The sequence below is a fragment of the Arvicanthis niloticus genome, chromosome 7 (assembly GCF_011762505.2).
Source record: "Arvicanthis niloticus isolate mArvNil1 chromosome 7, mArvNil1.pat.X, whole genome shotgun sequence".
In the NCBI taxonomy this organism is placed as follows: Eukaryota; Metazoa; Chordata; class Mammalia; order Rodentia; family Muridae; genus Arvicanthis; species Arvicanthis niloticus.
This window is the reverse complement of record NC_047664.1, coordinates 64,215,526-64,237,051: the sequence shown is the minus strand read 5'-3', so window position 1 is coordinate 64,237,051 and position 21,526 is coordinate 64,215,526. Positions and strand designations below refer to the sequence as shown.

General features: G+C 35.5%; 1 protein-coding gene across 2 annotated transcripts in view; it reads left to right on the top strand.

The window, feature by feature from the left end:
- The window catches only part of Arap2 (ArfGAP with RhoGAP domain, ankyrin repeat and PH domain 2), a 150,057-nt gene that overhangs the window by 122,844 nt on the left and 5,687 nt on the right, over window positions 1-21,526 (top strand). For both annotated transcript variants that reach the window (XM_034509442.2, XM_076938512.1), the window contains 4 exons: window positions 7,531-7,658; window positions 14,139-14,221; window positions 15,152-15,187; window positions 16,912-16,975. In XM_034509442.2, the coding sequence (XP_034365333.1) occupies window positions 7,531-7,658; window positions 14,139-14,221; window positions 15,152-15,187; window positions 16,912-16,975 (311 nt within the window). The remainder of the gene's footprint in view (window positions 1-7,530; window positions 7,659-14,138; window positions 14,222-15,151; window positions 15,188-16,911; window positions 16,976-21,526) is intronic.

Genomic DNA, 21,526 nt, shown 5'->3' with positions numbered 1-21,526 from the left:
ATGTCACAGACCAGTCTTCTCAGCTAGAGAAGGTCATGACCAACACACACAAACACACACACACACATACACATCATGTAGCCCATTATATATTGGTCAACAACTCCTGAACATGAGGCCTAGCTTGGAGTGGTTGATACATTTAAGTGTTTCTACATTTAAGAAAACTGATGCTTTCCCTGCTAGTAGATACAGATGACAGTTCAGAAGTCAGCCTTTACCCTCGTAGCTCAGTTTTCATTACTCATTCTTTTTATTTCAGACAATTGACTTAAACATTCCTTCTGAGTAGAATGTTAGCAAACTTTCTTTTTTTTTGATATTTTATTTACACTTCAGATGCCATCCCCTTTCCCCATTCCCCCCCCCTTAGAAAACCCCTATTCCATGCCCCCTTTTTCTTTTTGCACATATATATTTTTTTAAAAATGTTAATCATAGGCTTTATAAGTTTGGTATTGCTCAATCAGAGGTGTAACCCACTACCCAACCTAGATATATCAACTATCTTTGACTGGTGGAGATACATGAACATCTGCCTCCCTGTCTCCCCCCTCTTTCTCTCTTTCCTCACCTAGCTTCTCCTCTCCTTCTTCTCCTCCTCTTCTTACTCCTTCTCTTCCTCTCAGTACTCCTCCCACCTTAGCTCCTCCTACATATCACCCTTCCTGTTAAAATGAAACTTTTCTCTCAAAATACAATTAGAGCTTAATTATGCCAATTTGTACCTGTGAGGTACAAGATAGTCCTCATACCCAGTCCAACATTTTGTTTTCTAACCATCACCTCTGTCGTCTCTCCTAACTAAAACACTTAGTTCTGAACCTGGCTTTTTCCTTGGCTTTAGGATGAATGTCAGCTGACGACCATCCACTCATATCTTTTCTCTCAAGGTAAATAGCCAGAATTGGCTATGAGGCTATAAGTTTTCAACCCCATCAGAAATCCAGAATGACTGAGTTAACTATAATTGTGGGAAGCACAAAGCATAGCTTCTAAAACTTAGCCAATTTATAGAGACCTCTGAATACCTCTACTACGAAACGTTGGAGCATCTGTTCTCCGCCTTCTGGCCCAGGATCATCTGACAGACCTTAGTGCTGCAGAATTATTAAGGGCTGATTACTCTGTCTAGGCAGATATAATCAGTCGACTGTTCTGCAATTGTGTCCTTTTCTGGACAGTAATTTGTCTGCAGATGGAAAGAGGCAATTCTTGTCTAGTGGCTGTCTCAGCACAACTGGAGTTACTCCAAAGATGCTCAATTTCTTCTTAGGATTCAATATAGGAAGCTGTCAGGAGCAGACAGGTCTCTAATCAAAATGAAGATTAATACAGAAATGTTTGTCATGTCAATTCTGTGGATTTCTGGTGTTTTGAAAACCAACTATCCATGTAAAGTAATCTGGACTGTTGCCTGTTAAGTCCACTCAGCTATTTCTAAATAAAACATAGAAAACACCCTAACAATAAACTCCAACCCATGAATTTGCTGTAGTCCCTAACTCACAGGCTGACCATCTCAAATCAGTTAAAAAAAGTTAAAGGACTGGGTCTAAGCCTTGTATTCCTAAGTGTGTTATACTGGTACAATGCCTATGAGGGTAACAATATTCATCTCACTCTTATATCAACAAGAGGCTAGTACCAATGAAAACCTTAAAATTTGTAATCAAAGTAAATTGGTACCGTGTAAGAATTTATATCTTCATCTTGATACTAATTATACAGATTTCTACTAATAGGTTATGGCTATGCAATAAACCCTAGCTAATCCTCTCTATTACCACAAAACCACTATTTTTCCCTAGAAAGACAGCCCAGTTAGCAAACTTTCATGTTAGCCTAGTATAACCTGCATGTATCTCACAAAAGTGGATGCCACAAAAGAAATCTCTACTTCCAAACCGTCCCCTATTTCACGCACAAGAGAATTAGCGACTGTACATTCATTCTTCCAAGAATTATTCTAGATCCCACAAAGTGAATGGGATGCTAGAGAAACACCATAAGTAAACATTTTGACTGAAGCATTTCCTATTAGTAGCTGTATTTTGGGCTCAAAATAGGAATAATAAACTGCTTTAAAGATGTCACTTTTTATTCCATGAATGTTCCATTAATGTTTTTAAGAGAGTTTGACTGAAACTCAGATTTCTAAAGCAGAATAACATCTTTTATTATAGTTATTTGTACATGTAGTACAAGTTAGAATTGTCTTTTTAAAACTGGCTCTAAACGTTTTTAAAAGTCAGTTTCTTAAGTAATAGCTTTCAGCAATGAATATGTCTTTCAGTACCCTTGACTTTCTTGATGTCTTTTATATTATGTGATAGATTAGGGGTGTGTTAGGTTTTCAGACTCCTCTGTGTCTGTACTGACCAATGGCTTTTAAATCAGAGTGTCTGCTAACTCTAGAATTATTATGCCATTTGTGATATCCACTATATCCAACAATTTGAATATAAAGAAAAATAGTTTATACAAAGCCAATGTGATTTCAATGACAATTTATTAGAAAAAAGTCTTCCACTTAATAAAAAAAAATCATTCTTAAAAGCAACGAAGGAATAATAGTAAAGATTTTTTTTCCCTATTCTTAAGGTTTTAAAACTCCATAGTGACAAAGGAAGGATCAGTGCTCTGAGAACAACATTAAACAGTTGTAACCACAGTTACTCTAAGTAACTTATAGTGCATGTTTTAACATCTTGTTAAAACAAAGTTGGCACAGAACCTGCTTAGTGTCTGACAGTGGTTTCAATCTATAGCAATTTTCAGGAGTTTCCCTAAAATATAATTTGCTAAGTATCTCTTCTTCCTTAAGTATCTGACCTATTTCACATCACCATCTATCTCTTTAGTATTGGTCATTTATTCCTAAATATATGGGTGTGTGTGTGTTCCTTGAGTTTTATTGATACTATGACAGTTTCTTCTTCATTTTTATGCTATAAGCATGTGTTTGATGATGTTAGAAATCATCCTCACATCACTTCCTATCTTCAGAACTTCATTGTACAATATATGTTCTATTTTAAGAATTTTAATTTCCTCAGCTCTCCTAATCAAAATGTAGTTATCATAAGTAGGAATCGATGGTACAGTCATGCAGCATTTAATTACTACTCATTCCTTTAATAATGAGATAATGTGGTTTTATACAAGTACTTTTTATCCCATGTACTTCTATAAAAGTGCATGGAGTAAATATTTTTTGCCGCTGCTGAGACCTCAACCTGTGTGTGTTCTGGAACAGCATTTCATTGCTGAGAATCCTTTAGTGTCATGGATTGTATGAGTTAATTAACTTGAAAATGAAGATAATAATAATTTAATTTCTTCCCTAGGGATTAAAGTTGAAACATTGAGATAAAGAGAATGAAACTTCATTTAAGTTGCTATTTAGACTGCAGCAGAGCTATTGTTCTAGGACCATCTTTTATGTCATTTCCTTCATACTAAGTTTCTGCATCTGCATCACAAGTAAAATCTAAATTTAGACTTCTGTAGTCTTCCAGAATATATAATTTTATATTGTTGAATCATATTCTAATATAAACTTGTTTTAAATTACCCCAATAAAAATTTACTCAAATGAATCAAATCATGATATGAACACGTATCTGTGTGTTTGTATATTTATATTGTACATGATAGATGCCTTTAGAAAACATTCATCTTAGTATTAAACAGTACAAATGTAATAGCTTTTTGACAAATTTACACTTAAATACTTAAAACCTTTATTGTTAATAGACTTAAGAAATCATAACAAAAATAGAAGTATGATTCATAATCTAGTTGAAATTACCTGTATTCCGCCCTCTTGCTGAATTTTGAAATATATGCTAATGGCCACTGTAGACTGTGAATGTCCAGGTACTTTCTGATGAACACTTTCTGGTGGATATTTTCTATAGGGAGGAAGCCAGTTGATAAGTTTTATTAGCTCTCTGCTTTATACAGTAATCTACAACAGGAAATTTAAAGGATTGCTAGGCATCATCTTTATCCAGAAGGAAGAAAAAATCTAGATCTCCAGACCTATGTAATGTTTGATTACAAATACAAAATGCAATAAATGACTGCTATGGGCCAAACTGTTTATGTAGTATTTTTGAACATATAAAACGAATCTCATTACATCATCACTGCCATCACTTCTCACATGGGATGTCTTCTAGTAAGGAAGATGCCATTCTTGTTTCAGTATGGAAAATAGAATTCTATGTTGCATGCTAAGTCACAGAAATTCCAATTGTAGGTTTTTTTTTTATTTGTCAGATAATCATGGTAAGCCAGGTGTTTCACACTTATGAATTTGATAGCATTACATTTATTATTTAAGCTGCTTGATACTTACAGGTGGTACAATATCTAACACTTTCAAAATGTTAAAGGAGTATTTCTTCTTTTATATTTATTAGGAGTGTATTGAAAATTATACTCTAATTTAAAGTTTAAAAATACATAATTTTATATGCTGGATATATTTTGGAAATGGTTTACTGTGATTCTGTGTAATAAAACACAGAATAGTAAAGCAATTTTTTGTTTTCTGCAGTTTTAACTAATAGTGTAAATTTGAAAAAATCACTCTGGTACAAATAGCCTAGCCATTCATAGTTCAGTACTATTTTATTTATATTTTGGATGTTTATATATAATTGAATTGTAGAATGATGACATTTCAAAGCAAGTAACAGACAGGAGAATAGATTCTGAGCATGGCAGCATATCTCTGTAGTTCCAGGTTCTTAAGACATATTGCAAGAGAATCCATAGGTTTGAGACAATGTTTTAAATATTTCAAACAGGGATGACATTTACTATCCTAAAAATGGCTTATTTTCATAATATCAAAATATTTACATATGCTAAGCTTAATTCTTTAATTATCCACTATATTATTAAAAAAACTTCTTTTCTGGAGATAAATAATATTCTATTAGAGATAAATAAATGGGTTAGTGATACAAAAGGGAGGAGAGAGGAAGGATATGAATATAATTCATGTGAATATAACACATTTAGTTAAGTACTTACTGCACCCAGGTTAATTTTTTCTCATTTGTAGAACTATATTTTACTAAAATGCACTTTGAAGGAATGCTACACAATGAATAGAATAGATCACTAACTCAAAATTTTCTACATTATAAGAAATACACGTGTACAACAAAACTGATATCTAACAAAGGGAAAATGAGTAATTTTGAAGTTGGAAGGTGTTTTGGATAATAGCATGCAAATGTTGGCCAAATGACGTGGATGTGACTAATTTTCAGTGTGTGTTGGGGAATCACTTATAGGTGCCACACTTGTTTGTGTTTTTCAGAATTTATTGTGTATGGAAAGCTTCAAGACATGATTTTTTTTCAAATTAGGTCCAGGCTTCAGGAAATGGTCTTTATCCACAAGAACAGAGACATATATAGGCCATTAGTAATTACTCACATATAAATATCCCAGCATAATTGAGTATATACCAATTTGTTTTCTTAGCTACACGTTGTTAAAAATAGGTCCGTTTGTCACTTACAGAATCATGTATATGAGATTGTGTGTCCTAAAGCTGCATTTAATATGTACTGATGGTAGGCTACATTTTTTTCCTTTTTTCCTCTTTATCCACATAAATTTGAGAATAATATTCTTGCATGTAACATTTTACTTATTTCTCCTACTGAGTTTGAGAGTTAGTCACTAGAAGTTACTAGATTATCCATGGAGAAACTATAGAGTATGGAGACATTATATAGCTCCATCAGGAGACCTGCTAGTCAGTAGAGGGAAAGAATTAGAATCAAGATTTTTAATGCAGCCCAGCTGTCTTCAATCCTTGCAGCCCTGAAATCAAGAATAAATCTGACAGTGGGATTTTAGTCATAGTTACAATCTATAGGTTATCAGAATTACTTTCTCTCATTTTACTACTGCTGACCCTCCATAGAGTAAGAATTCTGTTAGCGTTAAGAAGCACCAGTGAGGAGGTAGTATTTTTATATAAAAACACGAATCAAAGGGTTTGTAACTCTTTGTTTGAGAGAGAGCATGATATATGTTTGCCTTGAGCATATCATCTACTCTAGTTTGTTCAGTGCATCCGTTTGTTTTGTTTGTTTTTGCAGCAGTGATCATTGAACTTTGTCTTCAGGGCAGAAGTTGTGCTCCTGCCTTTATACCCCTGATTCTTAAGAGTTTTCCTAATTGCAAAATAGTAGCTTAATGTAATTAGAGGAAAGCATTTGTTCTCTTATCTGAATGGTAACTAAACAAGTTTCACTAAGCTATAAGTAGCCATGCATGAGTGGCAGTAAAGGTAATAAGGTGTTGGAATTTGATTAGAGGAAACAAATATTAAATGAAAAGTAGTGCCTATTAGTATATAATCTGGACCATTCGCTGTGAGATTTAGTACTTTGGAGAGTACTTTGACTCTTCAGACCTGTTACACTAACAAAGGTGAGTTAGATTTCCCCAAGTCGAGTCACACTTAGCAATTTCTTCCTTTAAAATAATTCTGTGAAATAGCTACTCTTTTTCAATGAAAGTACATATGTACATAATACCATTTCTTTCTTTCCGACTCACATTTCTATGTTCTTCCTTCGTGCAATACTTCCTATACATAGAAATGTATGCATCATGCCTACTGCTTATATCCTGGGTCACACTCATGTGAAATCCAACTTCTGATCAGGTAAACAAAATCCACTGAAAGAGTGAGGGGCGTGGCTACCCTGATTGTCCAAGTGTCACTAAAAATTTCAGTGTCTGAAGTAAATGAGTCACATGAAGCATCATTGATGATGCTAGGCTGGAATTTACAGTTTGCAGGCTTCTGGATAAGCCACAGTAAAAACCTGTAGACAAGTGGACGTGGATTTAACCTTAGTGTTGTATTAGTATATTTTATTTAATATCATGTACATACTATATAATCATTTTACCTGTAACCAACATTTAGAAATATGATCTTGAGGCTACCACAGTGGCTCAGGAAGTAAAGGCCACCAATCCTAAGGGTCTGAGTTTGATCTCTAGAAGTCTCGCAAGGAAGGTGAGAAATGACTCTACCAGTATTCCTCTGACCTCAATGTATGTCCATGCCCTCACAGTCAATAAATTGTAAACTTTAAAATTGTAAATTTTACAAAAGGAGTAATGGCATTTTACCTTTTAAAATAAAACTCTCAAGATTTTAAAATATATGGGGCTGGAGAAGTGGTTCAGTGGTTAACAGAGCACTTACTACTCTCAGGTTTCAGCTCCCAGCATGCACAGTGGGCAGCTGTCAGTCATCTGTAACTCTAGCTCCAGGGGCTTTAATGCCCACAGCTGGCCTCCAGTGGCACCCACACTAATGACATACATTCATACAGACACATACACATAGGCACACCACAGTATTTAACTCACATAACTAAAATTAAATATTTAAAAATTCAGATACAAATGGTTTTTATTGTATCCCCAATAAGTGAAAATGTACCCAGTTTCCAGAAGTTGTGTTCTGTTTTACAGAGAAAAGTATCAAAGAAGGCATCTTAAAACTCAAAGAAGAACCATCTAAAATACTGTCTGGGAATAAATTTCAAGATCGATGTGTTGTTTTACGAGATGGACATCTTTTTATTTACAAGGATCCGAAGGTAATTGGATAAGCAGGATTTGCACATGTACTTCATTGCTTTATATGGATATTTATGTCTTCATCTGACACTAGTAGCAAGCATCTCTCTTCAGAATAGTGCCTGCCGGTGACTTCCTGCAATCTCTGCAATGTAACAACAAAACACTCAGTAACTAGGTACAGATCCTTGTGGCCTTCCTATGAACCTCAGGTTTTGTTGTTGTTTGAAAGAAAATCACATCATTACTGAAGAGACTTTCAATGCGTTGCCATAAACCATCATATAAATCAGCATCATAGCCAACATAATTAAGAGAGAAGATGGTATATTCTGAAGGCAAAAGAGAGGCTTTGGGTAAAGTAATGGAGATTTAATGAAGAGTGGTGTAAAAAAGACAAAACCCAAAGTCTGTAATGAAAGTTAACATCTTCCCTATACATTTGAATAAATCCACCCCAGTGCCACACTTACTGGCTTCTCCAGATTATTCAAGTATTGAATTTTATTAAAGAAATTCAAAGTTGCAATGAGAACTAGAGATTTGAAAAAGCAGCGTTAAATAAATGATAGAGCTATAAAATGCTGAATTTGGTATAAGAAAATCTCATCTCTGCTAAGAGTTAGTGGTGTGAATAAGTAATGTAACATCTCTGCTTCTCTCAAGACTGTGATGATTACGGTGTGAGTCTTATATACTAATCATGTTAATGTTTCAATAGATTATATATAAGAGATATTTTGAAACATGAAACTTGTGTAAACATATATTATCCTAAAAGTATCCTTATAAAGATACCCCTAAGAATAGGATTACTGTGAATCCTATTCGGAGTTGTGGAATGAACAAAAATATTCAAAATATCTATATCTCAAAAACAAAACGACTAATGAGGATATTATGAGCTATTCCAAATCAACAAGAAAAATATCCCAGTAAATATTTGAGCACTAGATTGAGCAGATACTACATAAAGGAAGCTTTTGAAATGACTCATGAGCCACTAAACTGGGTGTTTTCAATGTCATTAGTCACCATAAAATTAATACGAAGATATCAGTGTACAATTTTACAAATCACTTGCTTTAATGAAAATTGTGAATCACAACTCCAGTTTGGAGAGGGATGTTGAGTAACTGAAGTGCTCACAGTTTGTAAAATGGTAAAATCTTAGTACTGTGTAGGATTCTTTAACAGTTTCTGAAGAATTCATCTACCTGCCATTAATAACATCTGAGCACTTATAAATGAATGTTCATTGGCAGCTTTATTTACATAAGTGGCCATAAATAGAATAATGTAGCCAGAGATAGGATACGACTACTCAGATATCTAGTGCCTGTCACAACACATATTATTGACATACAACAATCAGTATAGAGCCATATCACAACCATTTACTTCACTCTATAATGAAAAAAAAAAAAAAAAAAAAAAAAAACTCAGAAATGATTTGCTTAGCCTGGGGAGAAAAATAGCCAGCTGTAGAGTTCCCCAGGAGGAGGAAGATGAAGTAGTAGGTAGCAAGAACCCTTCTCTGTCTTCTTATTGTACCTGACACACTCAAAAGGGGGCTGGCCTAAATATCACATAGTTGTTTTTTGTTTTAAATATCACATAGTTTGTTTTCATGTTTTCTCTGCAGAGGAAATCTAAACTTTTGAGAAATAAAGCACCTACACGTTTTGAGATGTACGAGTGGGTTCTAAGGTTCTTGAAACTTAGATCTGTTTCTGTGAAAATCAAAGCTAGACTTTACAGGTGATTATTTTAGCGATGTAAAATATAACCTTGTTAACTTTGTCTGCTTTTCTCTATGAGCCATACAGCTTGTTCTGGTTTCCTTGGTCATTGATCTTCCATACTTATGACATGTTGGTACAGGGTTGTGTTTTCAGTTGGATGTCCTCCTAAGGGTTTGAACAATCAAGGAGAATATCTTTGTCCAATCAAGGCCCTTATTCCAACAGAAGGGCCTTTATTCTTTTCAGTAGTAGAAAGAACTGTAGGATGGCCACAGTATTCCTAACAATAGCCTGAGTACTGTCTGGCGGCACATTATGTGCCGTTGACTAGCTTCGTTTCATCTTCTTAAAGCTCCCTGGAGTGGGGTTCATCACTATTCCTTCATGACACATGAAGAAATTGAATCACAGTGATTTCACATAACTAACCAGAGACTGTGTTACCAATAAGCAGTGAAGACAGAGTCCATTTCTACAATCAGATTTCAAAGGCTCTATGAAGAGATTATTAAGAACAATAACTAATATTACTTTAGCTTGGTATGTTGCCTGGCAATTTATTTGAAGGTAATTGCGCCTTTTCCTCTGGATAGTACCAAGTGTGCTTAAAGTTGATTCCGTGTGGCTTAGGGAGATAAGCTTAACAGTTCAGAGCACTGACACACCCTACTGAAGACCCTGATTTGATTCCCAGCACTAACATGGCATTTACAACCGTCTCCATCTCCAGTCCCAGGACAGCAGAAGCTCTCATCTGGTATCGATGGGTACTGGGCACTCACATATGAGACAAACATACATGCAGGGCTATCTGTAATGTCTTATAAGCACCCAGGATTTTAAATCATGGGGACCATAGTTATAGAATTATAGTCTAATTATTAAATCTAAAAATTTGGTTTGAGGTCAGTCTTCACTAATATATATGCCCTTTATACATTTAGAAAGTTATTTCCTGCAATAGAAGTAGAAATTATAAACTGCGAAGTATTTTTAAAGCAACTGTTAATTAGAAATAATTTATGAATGTTCATTAACAACAAATTAGGGTAATACACCAGGGAAGATAGATTTTGTTTTCACAGCTTTTTCCCTACACAGAAAATGTTAATTAAAATATGCTCAGAACTGATTTACATAAAAGGTGAGAGGTTTCAAAGAATATTGCCATTACTCTCTTAATGGTGTGAAAAAAGGAAATGGGGGGAGGGGGGAATCCTTAACAGTTTCATGAACTAATAAGCAAACTCCTTTTAGCCTGAGGAATAATTTTGAAGTTCACTTAGTCAACTGACTTAGTGAATAACTTCACTTTGAAACATAGTAAGTCAAGCAATACATTGTAGATTTCATGAAAGTTTAATTTGTTAAACTTTTTGAGTCATTCGCCAGGAATTAGACATGAGAGAGAGAGAGAGAGAGAGAGAGAGAGAGAGAGAGAGAGAGAGAGAGAGAGAGAGAGACAAGGAGACGGAGACGGAGACAGACGGACAGACGGAGAGAGATTTATAAACTGAGATTTACTTTTGTAGAACTTTCCATTGTGAACTCTGTGGTTCATTATACATGGTCAGGTTGAACTTGAATGGCGAGATTTATGAGAGATTTATTTTCCTGGCTGCTGAGTTGCCTCTCTTGTCATGACTTTAGTGTGATATAAAGTGATAAGCTTAACTCTCATGAGTTGTGTGAGGGAGGTTGTTTCCTCATGGGCATTCTAAGACATGCAGATGCCCTCCCACCCTTGCCATTCCACTGCAATTCCTGCCTTAGCCAAGTATGGTGTCCTGAAGCAGAGATTCACCCCTAAACTGCCAGGGAGGATCTTAGCCTCAGTTGTAGTATGATTTAATCATCCAACAAAAGTAACCAGGAATTACCTTAAAAGGTAAAGCATGCAGTCTTAGTGGCCAGCTTTGTGCATCTTGGACAGAGCCTATAGAGGGGTACTTAAAGGCCATACTTCAAGGTCACACACACAAAAAGGCATTCATTCTTTTGTTAGATATTTGTTTCTTAAAATCTAACAAGTTAGAAAGTCAGAAGAATGATATCAAAATTCAATTCTCAGTTGTACTTAGAAGAGACAATGCTTTAAGTATTTTTAAATCCCCTTAGCAAGAAATAGAAACTCAGGGGAAGGAAACTATAGAACTTCATTAATAAAATTTGTGCAATCTTACTGACATTGATTTCTAACCTCAGAATTGTTTTTATTTTTAGAACTGTGTGAACATAATAGTTTCCCTCAAAAGAAATATAGATATAAATAGTAGCAAATACTTTGGGGAATAAGAAAATGAAATATTTTTTCAATCATTAAGGTATGAAATACATCAGAAAAACCTTAAATAATGCAATAATATAATAATAATATAATAATATAAATGTAAGCATAGAGGACTGGCACTGTGAAGCTCAGGAAAAGAATCCTGTATCCAGGCCTAATGTTAAAAATATGTCACATAAATTATATTAACTATGGGGATTTTAAAAATAAATTGCAGTAAAATAGTTGTCGATAGAAATATTTAATTTTAATTTTCACATATATTGAAATCTAAAATATCTCAGGTCAACAATATAACTTAATAATTTAAAATACTAACCAGCAAAATTCACAAGACCATGAAAATAAGTTTCTGTCAACTGTACTGGAATATCTTGTGTTAAACAAAATTTATTAATGTGTAAACATGGTATTGTGGTACATTGCTGTAATTCTACTGTTAGGATACCCTGGTGTAGCAGAGCTTCCCTTTCAGACCACAGATTAGGTGCAAAGCACACCAAACACATGTTTCCACAGAGAATTGGGTTTTTTGTTTGTTTGCTTGCTTGTTGTATTTTTTTTTTTTTTTTAAATTGAGCAGGGAAGAAATGTTGAAGTAGTTACTTTCTGACTCAGGCTGAGGGAAAAAAAAAAAGGAGCAAATGACCTTGCAAGTGTAACTTTTAAGAAGAGAAAAGGGAGAAGGATAGCTAAGAAAGAGCAAGGATGCATCACATATTTCGATTGGGCATGTTAATTAGGTGAACTGAAGGGGTCCTTTGATTGAAGGACTTCAATACTGGAATAGATCCATCATGCTAGTCAGCCTCAGGAGGAGGAAGCAGCCAAATAAGGGACTAGATCCTGGTGGCTAACTTTAGGAATATAACCTAAGGGTTTTTAGCAAGGCAGACAGAATGAGGGAGAAGAGTAAGGCTTCCAGGGCCACATTCAAGCTGCCCCGAGACCCTTCACTTAGCACTGAGAAATGAGGACAGATGAGTCAAGGCTAAGCTCTGCTGTGTAGTAAGTTTATAGTTTGAGGCCACACGAGAACTTTTATCAAAAACTTCATCTATTTGACTTTGCAAAAGAGAAAAATTAAAGCAAACAGCAAATCAAATCAAACATTCTATCCATAAGTGACCTTATTTCCATGTAAATATATTAAGTGTTAATAAAAAGAGATAATAAAAAGCAAAGATATGGACATACATTGTTAGAGATAAGAATTTTGTCTTAACTAGCTTATAAGAACATGTTATTCATAATTTGTCCCTCTGTTATTATTACTGGCCTGAAAAAGAAGTTTACTAATGAAATGTGTGTGCATATATCTTCAATGAAAATAAGAAATGTCAACACTATGCAGATCTAAATTCTCCATGCAAATCCCAGGGCTCCTTCACTGTCAGAGAGAGGCCACCTGTCACAAGGCTTGAGTCCTCACTTCCTTGTTATGTTTTCTATAAGTATTACCTGAGTTCTCCAGGTACCACCTATGGAAATCAGTGTTTAGCTTTATAAACGTAGCTCCTACTGTTTACTTTTCAAGTTTGATTGGTTATAAAGAATTGATAGCACAGTAAAACTCTAATATATATATATATATATATATATATATATATATATATGTGTGTGTGTGTGTGTGTGTGTGTGTGTGTGTGTGTGTATGTGTGGGTGTATGTGGGTGTGTGTATGTGTATCATAGGCGAGCTACATAGTTGAACTTTTATGAATTTCTCTGGGGTCTTAACAAATTGCTATATTGGAATTTGTGTAAGGCTGTGTGTTCTATATTTACAGAAGTAGCTGTTTTCTGTGAGCTCATTTTACGCCTTTCACTGGACAAAGCTTGATATGCATTTTTGTTGTTGTTTAACCATTACAATAACTTTTCACACTAACACTCTGCTGTTTCCTTCAGTCGCCCCTACCTCTTACAATCTCTCCCCTCCCCTTCTCCCCTTCTACAAGCATCTTTTAACATCTTTCAGATACTTATTTAAATGCAGATACATAGGTTCAAAATGCTTTGCAGAACATGGAAATGATCCAGAAACAGCATAAATTCCTTTACAATGTATCTTAACAAATTATTGATTATTTTCATCAGCCTAGCTACTTAGAATAGTTTATTATGTGCCCTTGCATGCACATGGTCTGTTTTCTCCAATATTTTCCATATTGTAAAATCCATATCGCGTAATTTTGTCTTTATATTCAGTGATAAAAGCTGAACCAAACCAGTTAGTCATCTAGACCCTATATTTGTGTCAATTATGATATTATACATTTTCTACTTAATTTTATTTATTTGATCATATTATAATCAAATCTGTCTTTAATTGCTAAAAACTTGCAGTAGAGTCATAAACATGGCACAAAATAAAGAATTCTGAACGAATTGGTTAGTATTCTACAGAAATATTAATAAAATTTAAAATCTACTTAATTACAGGTCATGTGTTCTTTCCTTACAGAGCACCAAACACGATAAGATGTTTCCACTTAGGTTGATGAAGTTTTATTTTGGCATAAAAAAGAAAATGAAGCCCCCAACCAGGTAAGTCTAAAAAGGGAAGGGTGGTGGACAAGGCAAACAAAACCAAAATTAAATTTGTTGAGGGTTTAAGGACTGAGTAGCATTGTTGTATCTCCTGTAAGTCTTTAAGGTTGTCAAGAACCTGGAGTCCTAGGGTAGATTGCCTGGTTTTGTGAGTATATAAGAGAGATGATATTCCTATGGAGAAAAAAGGTCAAAAACCTTCTTCCCTGGATGAGTCAGAAAATCCTCAGGAGACTCAGCAACTTCCAGGATGTGGGTTTCTTGACCTCCCATTCCTTGACAGGACACAGAGATTTCTGGGGTGTAGGAAATGGCCCAAGCATACTTCAACACACGAAATCAAACCTGCCCTTCGACTTTCTGATGCTTAGAATATTTGATCCTGGCTTTGCAGTTTGCTCTTTAGTTGAGCTAAATTTGCAGCTAACATTACAGCACTTAGGTACCTCTAATAAATTGTACCCTCTGAAATGCTCCTTGTGTTTTTAATACGTGATGAACCCAGCATTCGATTTATACCATAATTTGTTATCACTCACTTTTATTAGCTGAATTATGTACTATTACAATATTCCAGAAAACTTGTTAATGACCTGTGACTCTCAGATTTTATTTTTGAAAAATAGTCTTACTTTATTTGCTATGTTTAATTTTTTTTTAAGCTGAAATCATATACATGTGTAACACAGGCACACATACACATACCTGACTTCAGACATTTCACAGATATTTGTCATTACTGTATTCATCATATATGTGTTGCTATAAAATACCTGAGACAGACTACTAAAGGTAGCACAAAGTTTATTAGTACACCAAATCAAACACTAGTGATAGGTTCCAGAGGCTGATGGATGCAGTACTGTTAATGCTGACAGTAGCAGGAATGTGTCTAACATATTGTGTGTGTTTCTCTGTATGATGCAGTTGGGGATTGACCGCATATTCTGAAAAACATCACTGGTAAGTTAATAACTGACAGCCTTTTGATTTTATATAATATTCATAACTCTGAGTAAAGAATGACATCACAGCATAGGCAGAACTGAAGGCAAGAAAAAAGGAAAGAAAGTTGTGTGACATTCAGTTAATGGTCCTCTTACATCCTTGCCAATGTCTCTTTCAAGAAACTACACCTGCTTTCCTCCATAGACGTCTGCTGGTATTGGAATCCAATTTTTAGACGACAAGTAGGCAAAAATAAGGTTTTGTTTATTTGTTTGTTTATTTAAGATAATTCCTGACTACATTGAAACGTAAAAAAAAAAAAAATCCATATCCTAATTTTAAATCTGTTTTCTCCATATATGTTTCCCACTGTATCCCTACTCCTGCCTGTCTCCCATATTGCACTGAAAGCCTGCTTCCCACTGACATCGTGACTAGCCAGCCCTTAGGTTACATTAGGTTAGATATGTTCTCATTCCATCTTCACACCAGTGCTGGGGCCCAGGGCTTCTTGATCTATCTGGTTTATGAGGAGTCTCAGTCCCTTCTGTTTCTGATTCTGCTTTTGGATTTCTCTTGCCCCAAACACCACTGAGATTTCTCCTGTGACCACATATCTTTCTGCTTTAAAACCTTACTGTGAATCCTACACTGAAAGGCTTGTAGGCTTGTTGCCTTCATCAGCCTCATTTGTTTCCAGTTTTCTTTTGTACTTTAAGGATAGAGCAAGCATCAGACTTTGATTTCCTGCTGCTTGTCTACCAGTGTGTTACACAAGGTTACTCTGTGGATTATTCTTCCATGATACAAGCTGCTCCCTTCCTCCTGACCGCCATCCACTCCCAATGAACCAGCAAAGTCAAGTATCATTCGTTCAAACAATAACCTCAGTGAACACCCTCACCCACAATCATTATTAATTGCTCTGCATTTATAGTTTGCATGCATAGATGATTTCACCTTTGCCTGGTGATGAAAAAACAACAGTGTCTCTGCCAGACTATGAAAAATGTAATAAGTTTTAGAAATGTCATTTTTCCTATTTTATCAAGTAAATTGTGCTTTTATTTATTTTTTTTATAACTCTGGGAAAGTGAAGAGTTAAGTTTCATTGAAATGTCCATTATTTCATTGTAACCACAGGTACAAAATCTACCCCTTTACAAAGCAACCTCCCCTCACTTTCTTCAGACTCCCTGTACCCACATCTGCCCTTTCTCTGTTTTGTCTACAGCCTGACTCTTTCTTTCTCTTACTGTGCAATGTATTTGTTTGCATGGCCAGCTTCCCTAATGTACTGTGCAAAGCAAGGGAGCAAAAGCTGCTTTATTTGGGGTTTTAGTAAAACATTATTGAGTGAGTGCCAACAGATATATAGTGATATTTATCTGATGAAACTATGTCTAAGCCTTAAGAAAAAAAACTGCCACTCGATGAATGCACACATATGTTCCACTCAGAGTGTCTGGAGAAAAGATGTTTACCACCATGGGCCTGAAAACATCAAATGACACCGACTTTGCTTTACAGAAATATTGCTGATCATTGTGCAGCATGCCAATTTGATGTTTACTTCCCAGAAGGCTGAAACTGCTTCTGCTGACATAGACTGAGTTTGATTTCATTAAACCACAAGTTTGGAAGAGTTCAGAGATATTTCTAACTGTTAAATTACTAACCACATTGTGGAAGAGCACTGGTCTTTTACAAGTAGTTATTATATAAACCTTGTTTTGTAGGCACCTATGTTGTGACAGTTTACAAGCCCAGATGGAATGGATGGCCAGTATCTTCATTGCTCAGGTATGATATCTGTGATGACCCTCTAATCTACTGTACATTGTGTTAAAAGGAAATGCTGGTGTGCTTGTAATTTTCACTGTTAGTTTTGTTCTTGATGTTCACAGTTGGCACACTTTGACTTGCATGTATTCTTTTGATAAATACAAAAGTCCAGATTTTTTCCACTGCTCTTTGGGAGACTATTGACTGGCCAGGCTTTGTGCTCCTGCTAGCCCAGTGGCCCTGCAGCTTGGGAAGTATGTGCTGGTTAAGACTGTAGCTGTGGCTGAGTTCACGCTGCTCTGCAATGGCATAAAGAGTTGCAGACAGAAGCGAATACTCTGTCTTCGCTCATCCTTCCTCCTCTGCCACTGCTGAGAAAGATTAGGGAAGATCATTTCTTTGGTATCTGTTGTATGGTAAATGCTTCATAAGAATCAAGTTTTTTATCCCTTACGATGCACAGCAGAATCTGGATTTGCTTGAACCTGTTCATTAAAGTAGGGCAGAACCCCCGGAGTTCACTGAGACTCACAGTACACTCAGCTTCACACTTGGTCTCCCACTTTATTTTGGCCAGGGTTAAATACGTTGATTAATTTAATTGATTCCCTTTTCCACCTTTTCTAGCTAAATCCGTAAGACTTCTAACAGAGCATTGGAATTCATAGCTAATGAATAAGTTGTCACGATTACTATTGAGACCTCCTCCTCCTCTTTCTCCTCTTCCTCCTCCTCCTCCTCTTACTCCTTTTCCTCCTCCTCCTTCTCCTCCTTCTCCTCCTCCTTCTCCTCCTCCTCCTCCTTCTCCTCCTTCTCATTCTCCTCCTCCTCCTTCTCCTCCTCCTCCTCCTTCTCCTCCTTCTCCTCCTTCTCCTCCTTCTTTTCCTCCTCCTCCTCCTCCACCTCCTCCTCCTCTTCTTTTGAAAAACATTTCTCTGTGATTTAATTTAATAACTTTTCCAGTCATTAATAAACATGCCCCTTTCCTAACTCTCTCACTTTTCCATCTTATCCACTGCCTTGTACTTGTAGGGGGGAAAAGATAAGTGGTTAACTTTTTCATCATTTCTTTCATTTTAAAACTCAGATATTCATACTGTACTTAAAAGCTGAGACTCGAAATGTGAAGTATTTTGTTTAAAGTTGGAAGCATATAGTCAAAAGCTGTTACAGTAGCTGTTTATGGCACAACTAAACTGATGCTTTTGTTTTCATAATTGGAGTCAATAGACCTTGATGTTGACAGTCAGGGAATGAATAGTACTTCTCCATTGTATCACTAATTAACAACATATGTGTAATTAGTTGTTTTGTCTGTGCCTTTCCTGCGATAATGTAAATTCAGTAAGGATGATTCTTATTTGGCGCACACGTGTATCTGCCTCTTGGAGCCTCTTGTGCTTTTCAAAATATGCACTTAGTGTTTCTAAACTATGAAAACAGGGACTAAATTAAGTAGGTACTTGGACCAAACCTGAAATGGAAAGGGCGGTAAGGAGAAGCAAATGTAACAACTGGGAAAGGAGGTGGCCCAATGAGGTAAGGAAGGACATGGGGTAGAGTGGTGATCGCGGAATGGGTTTCTGAAAAGGTGAAAGAGGAGCCAAAGTCTGTAAAAGGACTTGGATCTTTCCAATATTGAAGGGTGTTGTCCTGTAGATGGGACCAGCAGCTCCAAGACTTGAGGTGTCACCACAATCCATGTATCTCAAAAGTCTCCTCAAGTTGTCTCCGAGGGAAGCTATGAGAAAAGGAAGGTGTGTGAGCCCTGCTGAGAACGTAAAACAAGGAAGGACATAGTTGCAGTGTTTGTAGTTGGGAAAACATTTTTTGAGACAGGACCATACAGTGGAAGGTACACAAAGAAGAACAGCTCTATGGGAGAAGGTGTCTGCCCAGGCTTAGGTGGGACAATGTGCAAAACCTAAAGATTGAGGAGAATTTTTGGCATAAAATTATTTTTTTTTAATTTATGGGCTGTTTAGGTTGATAGAAGGAATAGAAATAAAAAAGAACTCTAATTTTTATGTTTGTTTGGAACAACAATTTTATTTCTTCTAGCTGATGTAGGATTCATTGATTTTTTTTTCATTTTCAAATGAATTTCTTTCTGAAGCATATATATGAAGCTACATTACTGTTTTTTGAGGTACCATGTTTTATATTAAAAATAAATACTGTGTGTAAGTTACCATGTCTATAATATTGGCTTCTTCCTGCCCTGTGTCCATAGTGAGGTCTGTCTACCTTCTACCAAGCTCTCTGAGTGCCTCATAGTGAGGCAGAGTGGCTCAGTCTTTAAGTACTGAATTAGTAAATTGTAATTTTATTATATTTTGAAATCTGCATACTTCATAATTTTGCCACATTTGGAATAATGATTTTATAATAGGTTCATATTTTTAAGTAAGTGAAAATTTAACACTTCATATGAAACTTGAGGGTGTAATTAAACCCAAGAAAAGGTTTGCCTTTTGCTGATAAGCTATTTTTCAGTGTGTGTTTCTTATGGGTTCCCCATCCTTTTTTTTTTTTTTTTTCTTTAAATTAAGAAACCTAATTTTTAGGACCTACATAACTGGTGATTTTACAGAATGTTACCTGAGATGTAGAAGGATGAGTTCTGTTCAGATCAAATGTAGGTTGAGATATCTGTGAAGTATACAAATGAACATGTTGAGTTGTAAATTGTATTTTAAAATTCCAGGCAACAGTTTGAAGTTGAAATGTGTATATGGGGCAAGTTTGGTTTTGGATTGCACTAAAAGCTGCAAAAGAGAATATTAATACAAACAAACAAACTAGCAAATGCTCCAAAACAAAAAGCAAAACAAAACAACAGGGAGAAAAACCAGAGAACTCTTTAGTAACCACTAGGCTGCTACATGTCTGAGATCAAGCCAACTTGATAAAAGAATAAAACGAAAAACACCATCATATAGAAGCTGTGGGGAAAAATGACACTAGAAAACACAGGTAGAGGTAATGAGTTTGTGTCTAGTGTGATTAGTTAGAGATGTGAGGCCAACAGAGATTTGGTCGTTCCAATTGGTTTAACTCAAAGATTGAATACTGTTTTTCCACATATGCTGACAGAGATAATCCAGTAGCTAGAATAGTCATACAGGCCATGGCCAGACACAAGGAAGCACTATTATTCTTCATTGTCTAAAGCCATTATATATCAGAGAGGGTGGTACAGATATTTTTCCTCAGATGATTGACAACAGGGCAATTGTATGCTGGCCTGCTGGGCAATTAAAGGTTACTTGCAATCAGAACAATTGCTGACTGCAAAGACAAGAAATTACATGGCTATGGATATAGAGAAACTAGTGTATCTTGCAATGGAAAGTCATATATTTAAGTATTAATGATATTTTAAAATTAAATCAGTGAGGTTAGCCCTTGGGATACAGGCAAATCTGTTAGAGGTGTCAAGGTGGAAGAGAAAGTGAAAAATAATATACATGTAATGAAGAGTCCAGTTTCCCTAGAGCAGTATTTGCTAATCACTACAAGTTTAAGGTTAGCTTTAACATGAAACGAATGTACAGCACAATCCTGTGTATTTGTATTGCATCAAATAGCAGGTATCATAGATAAGGTCAAATTATAATAAAGTTCAGGGCTTAGAAGTAACATATGTAATAGAAGGATAAGAAATGTATTTCTTGAGGATAATTTTAAGTGAATTTACTAATTTACACTGCAATCTAAGCCAGGGTCTGAAGGACAGGGGAAAAGGAAACTTACAAGAATAATGGTAGTGAATTGATTCAGGGGTCAAGAGTCAAAAGAATACTCACAGTCAGTGAAATGAAGTAAGCAGGGTAGACAGAGAAAACTAGGTAAGAAGGAGAGAGGCAAAGTTGGAGATTGCCAGTGTAATCATTGATCGTGGTAAGTACAGTCCCCTCGCAGCTTGATGATCTCTCTTACAGAAATTCATAAGTCTTTTACCAAGAGCTTACAAATGTTAAATGACAACATCCATTTAAACCTGGAAATTCCTGCCCTCCCTACTCCCATATATAGCATATCTACTATATCTCTGGAATGTTGAAGCATAATTTACAAAATTACTGAGGTCCTTTTCTGTTTTCTTTCAGCTTTATTGTTGAGATATCCCAACTATATAAGATCAAAGATAGTTAACTATGTTTGGGACCATGACATAAGAATAAAGCTTTTTCAGTGGTTAAATATTATATAATCTATCATGATTAGCTTTTATGAATTGAGGTTAATGCTGCCATGATTTTAAGGGATATTTGATATGCACAAATACCAATTCTGACAATAATTGGACGTTTACTGTAGAATGGATTAAATGAGGTGTAGGTGTATTGGTAAAGACACAGTATGTCCCTCGTTATCCGTCAGAAGTATAATATAATGAGCAGAGAGTAAGTACTTGTAGGAATAAATTATTTACTGTATAACAATATGTTAAAATCCTAACTACAGATATAAATTTGTTGATATGTCATAAAATTTGAGCAAAATTAAGAGTGAGGTTTTAGTTACATTAGTTACCATTTGGTTTTATCTCATCAAACATCTGTA